This window comes from Phaethon lepturus, unplaced genomic scaffold (assembly GCF_000687285.1).
Source record: "Phaethon lepturus isolate BGI_N335 unplaced genomic scaffold, ASM68728v1 scaffold39403, whole genome shotgun sequence".
NCBI classification, from domain to species: domain Eukaryota; kingdom Metazoa; phylum Chordata; class Aves; order Phaethontiformes; family Phaethontidae; genus Phaethon; species Phaethon lepturus.
In genome coordinates, this window is record NW_010531894.1 from 1 (window position 1) to 11,679 (window position 11,679).

The 11,679-nt window shown below is 50.6% G+C and overlaps 1 protein-coding gene across 1 annotated transcript in view; it reads right to left on the bottom strand.

Moving 5' to 3' along the window:
- Positions 1-824: 824 nt before the first annotated feature.
- Positions 825-11,679, bottom strand: part of B4GALT5 (UDP-Gal:betaGlcNAc beta 1,4- galactosyltransferase, polypeptide 5) — a gene marked incomplete at its 5' end in the record, with an annotated part of 11,110 nt that continues 255 nt past the window's right edge. The window contains 7 exon segments of the mRNA XM_010284703.1: positions 825-1,133; positions 3,608-3,709; positions 4,202-4,324; positions 4,554-4,741; positions 5,599-5,715; positions 6,412-6,536; positions 7,382-7,495. Of these exon segments, the coding sequence (XP_010283005.1) occupies positions 986-1,133; positions 3,608-3,709; positions 4,202-4,324; positions 4,554-4,741; positions 5,599-5,715; positions 6,412-6,536; positions 7,382-7,495 (917 nt within the window).

The following is an 11,679-nucleotide window of genomic DNA, read 5'->3' on the forward strand; positions in this document are numbered from 1 at the left end:
CGTCCCGCAGCTGCGCGGATGTGAGCTCCTGAGCAATATGCCAAGCTCACGCTTGCCATCAGTAGGATAGAGCGCAACAGGCAAGGGATTCTACTCCATATGGCTTTTGGATTCATTTGCACATCATGTTGCAAAAGTGAGAGAAAGGGGAGTTTTTTCATAAATATTCCCATTTCCTCACTCTCCCTGGAAAAAGCCATCCTTGTGGTTTCTGCAATGAGTGATGACACAGCTGTATTTCTCATCCACTATACTGGAAAGTTTAGGGCCCTGTCCCACAAACATTTCTGCATATGCACAGCTTAAATCATGCAAGCAGTCTCACTGGCTTAAAAGGGAACACCTTGCACAAGTACAGTGATGCACACACAAGTGTTTACAGAATTCAGGACTAAAATGAGTGACCATATGTAAACCTCTAGCTTGGATTTGAGCCACAGGAGAAAAAAAAAGGGGCAATTTACACAGCATATTTACACTTACACTTCTTTAAGAAGCGATTCTGTTGTATATACTTCAAGGAGGTCATTTAAAAAAACCGCACAGACATAGAAGAACGGTATCAGAAGTCGTTTGATCTCCCACCAGGGCAGCTGCCGACCGAATCGCTCCCGACCTTCGCTGTCAAGAAGCCAGAGTCCCTCAGCTGAGCCACCTCCCGGAGGAGAAAGCGCGTCCAAGGCGAGTCCCAGTGCCGGAGATTGCTGGAGAAGGAATGTGGAGACGAGAGCAGCAGGTCGAACCGTTGTCCTGAAACCCAGAAAGCAAGTGGCGGGAAAAAGAAAGAGACTGCTGAGCTCGCTGCACAAGTATCGGGCTGGATTGGTACAGCTAGGGCAATTTGTGCGTGCACTTTCAGCCTTATTCTCCAAAATACTGTGATCCTTCATTAGACAAAGTGTTGCTTGTCCTCGATAACCCTTGGAAAAGAAAGTCTAGCGTGGTGCTTTCTTGGTGAAGGGCAGACCAAAGTTATTTTCTCCTCTTAATATTCGGTCACCAGAGCCAGCTCCGGTGTCAGGTTAACAGTGATGTTCTTATACAACGCGTCATATGTGACGTTTGGAAAGTAGTTCAAGTTATTGAGGCCGTCCAGGGCTTGCCTTTCTTTCGACTTCCTCAGCAAGGCATACCTGTGCAACAAGAACCAGAGGCCAGAGTCACTTCCACGTATCCCACAGAGCCCTGCAAAGTCCTCCCATCACCACTAAAACACCCTTAAAACAGCCAGTCCCTGCAGGAACTATAAAACAATGAATTCCTGAGCCCTTAATAAAGGTAACAGTCACATTTTCTATATTCTGTTTTGTTAAACATCCCAAACTTTAGAAAATTATAGTCCATCAGTTGACGAAGAGCAGAATGCTCTCTGTGCCACCAGCAAGCACTCAGCTGTCAAAATAACCTGTAACTCTTGCCCGAAGCCTGTGGGTCCCATTCCCAGGACGCAGCTGAGCTCAGGGGGTCCTGCCAAGCCCTCACCAGCTAAAACATCCTGGAGAAAAGCAGCCGATGGGTGATGTGGTCCTTTCCACTTTTAAGAAACTGGACCACAAACAAGAGCAGAACTAAATGGTTTTTGCCCAAGGGATGGGCATGAGGAAGTAAAACTAGAAGAATGATGGTTTGGGGAAGGAAACTGCAGCTGGTGCACAAAAACAGCCTCAGCCAAATTTAGGGGCAGCATGATGAGATACAAGGGCTAAGGGTGGGAGCAGAAAAATAAAATAAGAAGAAACATCTTAGCAGGACAAGACACTGACTTTCTGCACCACAGTGCTGGGGCCCTGTCAGCACCAGGGCAAGTGGGAGCTGGGGCTGAGACCTGGGGACAGAAAAAGCACCAGGGAATGGATGTGCTGGGAGGAAGAGGAAAATGCTGGGCAAAAGCGAAGAAGGAAGTGCCAAAGTCAGTTTCAAAAAGGTCACAGCATCAGCACATGGGCAGGACACTTAATATCTTGACGGACACTTTTCTTCTCCATGGTGAGAAGTGTTGGGTCCTCCTGCTCCCTGCTTGGGTGGGAGAAGCAGCAGGGCTTTCAGATGGCAGCAGTTAGTACTTGCCAGTGGGTAAGTGCAGAGCAGAGGGAAGCAGAGATTTCAGAGGCGGGACACTGAGGGTATCTATTGCTAAGCCTCGCCTAGGCTGGGTGTCGGGCTGCAGACGCAGCAGTGGAGGCAGGAGCGCTCAGCAGCACGAGTATTGGCCTCACCAGGGCAAACCGCTGCCTTGCCCATCTTCACCACAGATCCCCCTTCCCACAGCACTGAGCCACAGCTCCTGCTGACACTGAACTAGGGCTCCTGGCTAGGGCCAGGAGGAGATCAGGTAAGCATTAGGAACAAGAGCTCAAGCCCACTGCACTCCCACGCTTCCACGCTTCAAGAGTTTGACTAAATATGGCTTTTGAAGCCAAAACAGACTTCTCTTTCTCAGGACTGAAACGAGACAAGCGTCTCTTACTGACTGCATTCTGGCTGACAGAAAGGAAAACTAGGTCTAAAGATGACATAACGCCAAATGGAAACTCCCCCAAAAATGAGTGGTCTGTAAAAAGAGACCAACAGATAGCTCAAATGGTGTCTGCAACATAAACCCTCCTTGCTGCCCCTCCTGCCAGCAGCAGTTAGGAGCCCCTCTGCAGAGCAGAGCTTGCACTGTCCAGCAGCTCACCACCTACAAGTGTTAATTCCTGCAGCTGTTTGTAAAAAAGGTATTTCTCTAGTTTTCTGTTGCACAGTTTTCAGAAGACTCAAATTCCATCAAGGTCCCCTGGCAAAAGCAGCCATTTGACCAACCCTCGTACTCCCAGAAACAACCCTGGCTCCTGGACAAAGGGGTCGGAGCCCTCCTGGAAAACTCCAGGGAGAATTTAGGTCTTTGTGAAAAAGGACAAAGACTTCATGCAGTACTTGTGCTCCTTAGGTACAGGGGGCAGCTACTGCTCCTGATGGATGTCCAAAGTCTCACAAGAGAGTAACCCCTGAATTCACAGGCTCTGTACACCCAGCCTGGTCTGGGGCCAAGAGGCAGCAACAGAAGAGTGGAGAGGGATGAGTTGCTCCATCTCAGTACTGTGGTGGAAGCGTGCCACAGCTGCTGCCATCTCCCCAGTTGCACACACCATCATGGGATGAAAACAGTGAGAGTCCCACCCTCCGACTCGAAACCCTGAACAGAGCCCCCTGCTCTCTGCCTTCTGCAGGCTGAGCAATGCCTCCTTCAATGCTCCAACACTTCAATCAGACTATTCTAGAAACAGAAGCTTCTCTGATGTTTGGCATTAGAGACTCCTTTAGGAACATCCCCCTCAAGATACAGGGCACATCTTCAGCCTGCTGTGCTGACAACCCCTCTTTTGGATGGCATCCAAGCAGCTACAGCCAAAGCCAGGACCCCTTGTCATAGGCATGTGGGGTATAAAACCTGCTGGAGGAATCCCAGCAGTGCTCTGCCTCCTTCATCTTCCCCAGTAAGTTTCCTCCATGAGTTAAGGCTGTTACTGCCCTCAAACAGCTTCAGGGAGCTTTCCACACAGTACAGACACTTTGTGAAGGTCTTTGGGATCCTTAAAAAAAAAGCTTTTGTTTTAAATTCACTTGCCTTCCTAGGAACTGCACTTCTCCCCGATGATGGTGGGGAATTGATTTGTATTTCCCTGTGTCTCCTTCTGGTCGAGTCACCGAGTAGCCTGCGTACTGTACTCTGCATTAGAAAGGGAATAAAATACATTTAAAAAAATAAAAAACAACTGTTGCATTTGCTGTGCTGTCAGCACTTGCCAAGGCTGCACAGTTAGTGCGCTCAGGGCTCTTACAGCAGCTTTGCCGTTCCACCCAGCAGATAAGCTATGCAAACCTCCCCACTCCAGCCTGGGCTCTGGGTAAGTCACATGGCGCTCAGCACCTCAAGGCTTCAGCTCAGCCAAGATCAGTTTGACCTCAGAAGCGTGGGATATTGCACACAGAGCCAGTAATTTCCCAACTAGCACTTCTGTGTTTGCTTCCAATCTACTGCCTGCGCAGGCTGAAGTGGCCCCCATTCCCACCGAGCCACCGCAGAGGTGAAGCAGGAGCAGCGAGCCCAGCACCGGCCACAGAGGTGACCATGCTTCCCCCCGCAGCACGTGCAAAGCTCAGCTCGCAGAACCACCATCAGAAGCGGAGTTCAGGGACGCCAGCTGAGCCGAGCCCGTACCTGTTCCAGAGGTCGTCGTCTTCGCCACCCCAGCCCCAGAAGGCGTTGGGGAAACCGTTGATCTTCTGAAACTGCTCGACAGTCAGGCCACTCACCCCACCAAAGAACTCGTTGTAAGGGAGCCTAAGCGGGAGAGAAGGGGTTAGGGCAGAGCCTGCCAGCGCTGCAGCTCTCCCGCCTGCAATGGGGAAAGCCGGAGCCGTGCAAATGCTTTCTGCTATTCCCCTCTCATGTCCACTTTGCACAAAGCCCGAGAAGCAAACCGAGATTCATCTTCTGCCTTTTAAAAAAAATAAAATATAACACTGGCTCCTTAGCTATTATGGTAGTGGGGAAAAAGAATGGTGCTTACAGATACATGTACTTATCCAGCTTGGCTGCAAAGTGCCTCGGCATCTGTCCACACCCGTAATAGTTACGGTCATTTTCCGGTATGTGGTCCACATCGTGAAAGATGAGACAGTCCCAGTCCAAGTCCTTCATTGCTTCCCGAAAGCCAACATTGAAGAGCATGGCACGGTTAAAGGGTTGGTTTCCAGCCTAGGAGAGAGAAAGTTCCTTTTCAAGGGGAGCCCCATGCAGTTTGTGCTCCACATGTGCATTCTCAGTCTTGTCTAGAAAACTGCAGAGGGCAACCAGCTCCCACATTGGTGCCGCATAAGGAAATGATGTCAGAACAGACAGACTAGTGAGACCAACCAAGCTTTAAATATTCAATCTACTGTGCAGGAGCAAAAATAAAGATGATAAAGTCTTATTACTCAGACACTTGGAAAAAAACCAACAATTTTGATCAATCTTTTTAACACAGAGATAAATATGGAGGTACATTTACTGGGTGGATGAAGCCAGATAGGTTAAGTCACAGGTTCACGTACACATCAAATGACCGTCTTATGTTTTACATGCATGAAAGCCTTCTAGATACTGCCCCATTAAGAAATGCGTAACTCTGGTCAGGCCATTCCTGTCCCTAGGGGATGCTCCCTGGGAACTACTACAGAGATATAAAAAAATAACGCAGCATTATTTAAACTGCAAATACATGATTCAAAGTTGTCTTTTTAAAAAATATCTCCTCCAATACAGGATGTAAAAAAAAAACCAAAAAAACCAAACAAACCACTAAACCCTAACTCTCTACTTCATTTTTTAGATAAAACCAGTCATTTTGGGGCATGTGTCTTAGCTGTGCCACTTTTAGGCCGAGTGGGACAACTTAAATATTACAACATGAACCGGAAACATTTAAATGATGTGATCTGGCAGGTAGATGCCTCTGGACACAGCACAGAGCTACGCTTGCAGCTTTGGCTGAAGCTCCAGCAGACACGTTTCTAGCACAGCACGTCCGTGCCCCAGCAGCTGCCGCCCCGACCACCCCAGGGCTCACTCACTTGTTCCACAACGTAAAAGGCGAACTGTAAACGTTGCCGCTGCAGCATGGGAATAAGGTGTCTGAAGAGGACAGGAAGATGCTCATATCGATTGCGGAATGGGATCAGGATCGCCACCTGACAGGGAGAGGACACGGCTCTTACTGCACCGCACCCGTGGCTCCTGCTGCAGACCTACCACCGGGATGGGGAACGGGACTGGCTGGTGCTATAGGAGGGGGAGCAGCACTAAACAAGGTGTCTTGGCTCTCCCACGTAGGGCTGAGCAGCCTGAAACCCTCCCAACCCCCACAACATGGATTTCCTACTCACTTTTGGGGGATTGTTACTTTGCGGAAATTCAGTGTAACCTTGAGTGGGAGGGAGACCTGCAGCCCCCCACTTCACTGCCTCCACCCAGCGCTGGGGATAGCAGGAGTGGGGCCAGGCAACGGCTACCACGCTGCCCTAAGCCACCTCCCTCTGGGGACAGAGTCCCCAGCAGTGCCACCTTGCCTCTCCAGGTCGCATCCTAGCCCAGACAGGGTGGCAGGGTGAGTGGGAGGCTCAGCAGCTGGGGAGCAGGCAGGCGAGCTCCCTGCCTTAGCGGTCTGGGCAGAAGCTCAGAGCTGACTCATGCATCACGAAAGCAGCCTTTGAGCTCAGCATTTCTCTCCCAGGCACCGCAGCCCCACACTTCAGAAATCCTTATATTCATTACTCTGGAGCTGCAGCACATCAGAGACATTCCTGTTAATGTCTTCCCATCACCCCTGGGACCCTTCGTCCCCCCGTGCTCAGCAGGGACACAGCACTCCCCAGCTCCCTGGTTACCTTCCAGCGAGGCACGCAGTCGCTTGGCTTCCAGTGGCCTCCCAGCTTGATGGAAGGGTCTTTGGAGAAGAACTGGTGGATATCCTCCATGGTGATCTCACTCATATTTACATCGATGGGGCCCTCTGCAGAGACAGTGGGGAGAAGCAGAGTAGGGGGTCAGGAGCTGCTGTGGTCCTGGGGCAGCTCAGTGCCTGCTTGGGGCAGCGCTCTGCTGCATCCCTGTCCTCTATCCCCAGCACGGAATATAGGCAGCCTCCTCTTTTCCCCAAGCACCAACGATCAGGAAATGCTGCTGGCATGATTTGTAACACCTCCATCTCCTCAGCAGCTAAGCTCTGTTCAGCCTTGTGGCCACTCTCCATCAGAGACCCACACCGGCCGGGGCACCCCTCTACTCCTCCATACAGGCTTCCAGCAGACACAAAACCCCACACCTCAGCAGAGAGTGGTTTCCCCCTTTTAAGAAATATTTACCCCCCAAAGCCCCATTTTCCACTGCAATATCACTTTAGTGGAAGCATTTCTCCCAGCTGCGGCTCCCTTGGCAGGGTCCAGCCTGTCTCCCACACCAGTCCCTGCCCACCTGTACCCAGCATAGCTTGGGGCTGGGACCAGCACCGCTGCCGAAGGGCAGGGGAGCCACCCTGCCACCATTGCCACTGGAAAAGGGCTGGCTAAGCCTTTTCACCAGCTCCCAGCACACAATCCCTCTTTTGTTTGCATTTGCCAAGTGATGGGCTCCTGCTTCGGCAGGGAGACCTGCCTCCGACATAGCAGGGATTAATTTGTGTGAGTGGATAAACAATGATTTCCCAGGAGAGGACTGGGCTCCGAACAGCGCTCCCATTCATCCCCAGGTGCCCGCTGGGGAAAGGTGCAATGCCGGTGAGCCAGGCAATGCTACGATGCGCCCTCCAAAGGCATGGGGAGAAGGGGACGGGCACAGGGCCGTCAGGATGCTACTCACTCATAGAAGGGAGCCTCTCAGGACAGGTGTGGTTGGGGAAGTAGGTGAAGTCTTCAGGAAGAAACGTTGTGGCTTGCAGAAAGGTGTCATTGTGGTTCAGATCAAGAGAATAATCTGGGGGGTGGAGGGGGGGAAAAAAAAAAAAATTAAAGTTTACACTTGAGCTGCAGGTCTTTGTTATTTCCAGACACCTCCCCATGCCACTGTGAGCAGACTCCAAAGCCACCCATGGCTGAGGATGTCCCCAACAGCATACGCTCTAGAATTCCAATGCAGCTGGGTGCTCATCCCCACCCTGGGGGAGGTGGCTGCAGAAGCCCCAGCTGCCTTAGACAAGGCCACACCAAAGAAACCTTCACGTTTTCTGGCCAAGGGAAGAATTTTGAGTGTCGCCTTTAGGTATCACAAACAGCTCAAAGCGAGAGAGCACATGACCCTTGGAAGGAAAAGCTACTTAGCACCTTTGTCCCTGAATGACCACGGCACAGTGAGAGGGGACGTGCTCCTCCAGCGGGTCGTTTCCTAACGGGCTCAGGGAGGGAAGTCCCCAGGCACGTCCCAATGCCAGCAAGGACTGTCAGTGCAGCAGCCTGTGCAGGGAAATCCTGCCTCGCGTGCTCCTCAAAGGATCAATGAAAACTATCACATTACACGCAGCCTTTCCTCCGGTTTGCATCGTGCAAGAGCAGAGGAGGCCCCGTGCCCCAGCAGTCACAGCAGTGCCTAGCACGGCACACTTCTCCAGCCCCCCTGTTCCCCTGCATCCTTTTACCTCCTGGGCAAAACCCCTCCAGCCTGTTAGACCTGTAGGTGATTTAAGGAGGTTTTTACATAACCATAAACTTCTGCTTTCTACAGTAAAGTCACCAGCTTTGCATAAGGCATCTTTAGCCAAGCATAACCTTTATTTTAAGCACTAGAAAACGTTCCCTGCCTGAGTAAGGCATCAGCTGCTACAGAAGGATGCTGCCTCTCCATTTTCTCCAAGCATCAGATGCTTAGCAGAGGGTTGGCCGTTTGGTCCCAGGGCACCAGCACCAACTTTACACCCCACAGAGGTCCTAGAAAGTGGCCATTTAGGGCTAAGCCACCCAGTCCCATCACAGGCAGCCCCCGGACCTATCAGGATGAGAAGGTCTCATTGTTTCCAATGACCCTACCATGCACACGCACTCCTGCAGCAGCACACCACGGGGCTGACACCGTGCTCATTCAAAGCAAGAGCAGCCCTGGTTTCTCACGAGCACAGTACAAACCGGCTGGTGTTCAGGCACCCAGAGGCAAAAGAAGGTCTAGTGTCCCACCCGCCACCCCTCGACAGCTGTCCAAGCAGCTCTGCAAAGTCTTGTACACCAGGGTTGCAAGTGATCCATCAGCAAACAGTCAATTTACAGTAGGCAGCCAGATTTTTACATTATTTCACTGAAACCAGTGTGAAAAGTCTGGGTTTTTTAAACCAGCAGATAAGACCTTTCAAATTAAGCATACATTTAGTTTCAAGAATGTATTGATAGCAAAAAGGTTTCACACATTTTACTCTGAGAGCAATTTAATAAACCCAGAATTAAGAATCTAAGTCATATTTAAGGACAAGGGACATTTAAGTAATTGCATAAGCAGAGTATATTCTCCATAGTAGAAAGGCTGCATCTAATAACCACATTAATGATATATCAAGAAAAAAAATAATGTGACAATTTAATCTTTTAAAGTAAAGCAGGGAGGGTCACCTTTATCTGCAAGGTCAAAATCTTTCATTTAAATCAATTGGGACAAGTCATTGCTGGCCTGGTATTTCAGCTTGCTTTATGGTGCTAGTACCTACCAACAGATCATTAATACTGTTTATCTGCTCAAATAAATGGTACCCAAACTATCTCAGATTCAAGAAGGACTTGTAAACAGAACCTAAGGGCTTTTCAAGTATGATAGATATTATTTGGGATGCTTGATACTGCTCTGAATTTTAATATCCAGATTCCCATTAAAGTCCTATCACCAGAGCACGCTCTCAATACTTAGTCCAGCTGACAACACACGGTGAAGCTCAAGTCCCCTTTTCTGCATGAAGGGCTGCCGCCTTCGCTTGCGGAAGCACAGAAGGGACACGTCTCGGCTCACCGAACAGGAAACCTATTATTGCGTCTAGTAGCAAATGCTGAGAAAGTTGTAAATTACTTCCTTATTTTAATACAAGAGGAAAGACGCTAAGGGCAAAGAATAAATGCAGATGGATGGGGACAAGCACGCTGTGCTTGCAGCAGACCACCCTGTGCTTGGTCACCTTGCCATTCAGGGTGGGATATTGTATTTTTAAGGAATCTGCCCAGAAATTAAAGCCCCAGGTCCCGGGAGGGGACACACACAAGGCAGCACCGCACAAAGAACTGCTCCCTATCCAGCCCCTTGCTGGGGCACGCATGATGTGCAGGAGAGGGTGCAGCTCAGAAAGCATCGGCAGCCTCCTACTTCCCAGTGCTCTCATGCAGCTGGAGCAGGGACAATCAGAGGGGCCACAGGGTCTTCTCCTGTCCACACTGGTTTGTGACCTGTGCCAGCCCACCCCAGCAGCATCCCTGCCCCTGCTCCACACGCCTCTCCTGGGAAGAGACGCCGGGCTGTGACAGCCACTGCTGCCTGCGGGGTCGGTCGGGGGCAGGAAAGCCCAGGAGCGGCTCCCAGCAGCTCTGAGCCATGACGGGGACGGTCGAGGCCTTTGCTGGGTCTCTCCCTGCAGCCGTAGCAGGCGGGTTTGCCCTCCCGGCTGTCACGCTGCCGCAATGCTGGGAGCAGCGCGGGGAGGATGCACTAACCAGGCAGTGCCGCCCACCCAGCTCCCACCGAGGTGCCCGAAAACAGTCAGGGAGGGAAGATACTGATCCCAATGTTAATATAATCCTTGTGGCCACAGTGCCACGTGCCTTCCAGATGTCACCACCATCCGTCATGCGTCTGCTTTGACCTGCCTGCCAGGGAAGGTTGCCCAAGGACGGCACACAGCGCTTATATGTGTTTAAACTGTCCTTGAGACTGGAGCTCTCAGGGCAGGAGGGGTATCAGCTCATGCCTGTGGACCCGGGATGGACACGAGGCCCAAGCGAAGCCAGTTATTTCAGCAGCAGAAGTACCGGTATCACTGACACTAACGTGGTAACCATTTCCCTGTCTGTTGCAGGCAGCAGGAGCACACAGCAGAGTTTTGGAGGGCTTGGATCCATGTGGGCCAGGACCACAGCGGGACGGAGGCTCTCATCACCACAAGCGGCAGCGGTGGAATGTCTAACCCTCCTCCCCTCAGGGGATCAGCTACTTCCTCACCCCGTGTCTGCTTTACTTGATGTTTCCAGCCTTAAAAATAGCCGGGGCTGGCAGCCCCAGCCAGCTTTGGCAGGGAGAGGAGGTGACCCAGGGTGTCGATCTCTTGCACAAGTTGGTAATTCCCCTCCTGCGCCCATCCCCAGGCAGAGTACAGCCGAACCGGCAGCCACACCACCTGCTCCTCGGCAGGCTTGACAGCAAGGACACAGCTTGTATTTTTTATTAATAAGGAAATAATCTTGCCTTGTAAAACTCTACTAGTCCCTAATGATGAACCCTTGCAGCAGAGGAGCTGAGCTGAGCTCCCCGACACTGCCGCCGCCTGATGCCAACCACACCAGCGTGAGGCACGGGTGACATGTCAGCAGGGAAGGTACACGCTCGGTGTACCACACCAGCCCGAGGGCAACGCCTCACCCTGACTTACACACAGCCACGTGCATTTATGCTTCGCTCTACCATATTTACACCAAAACTTGTAACCCTGTTATCAGCTTTATATATGGCTGATGAACAGCCTGGGAGCGGGAGCCTGCGACTCTGCTCCCTGCATTCTGCCCAAAGTTCAATATATTATTTGTGGCATATCTCCAGCCAAGTCATCTCAGTTCATCCTTGCATGGGAAGAGAGCTCATGAGCACAGGCTCCTCCATGCGCACGGAGCCAGGGCTCTGTGCATGCGTGCGCCTGGGTAGTTATTTTTTAAATATGAAATCTGATCCTTGCACTGAATTTGATAGTGTTTACCCTCAGCCTGGATGAAGCTAAAAAGTTGAATTCCTGGAAAGCAAAGAGGTTTTCAGTTCAACATCCCAGCATGTCAGGCCTTTTAAGATTTTAATTTCTTATACAAGTTAGATATAAAAAAAATCAAATGCTTATATGTAAAGAAATTAATATAATTTTACATATATATACTACATACAGTAATTCTATATATAATACATTTTTATGTTATATATTATATATTTATATATAA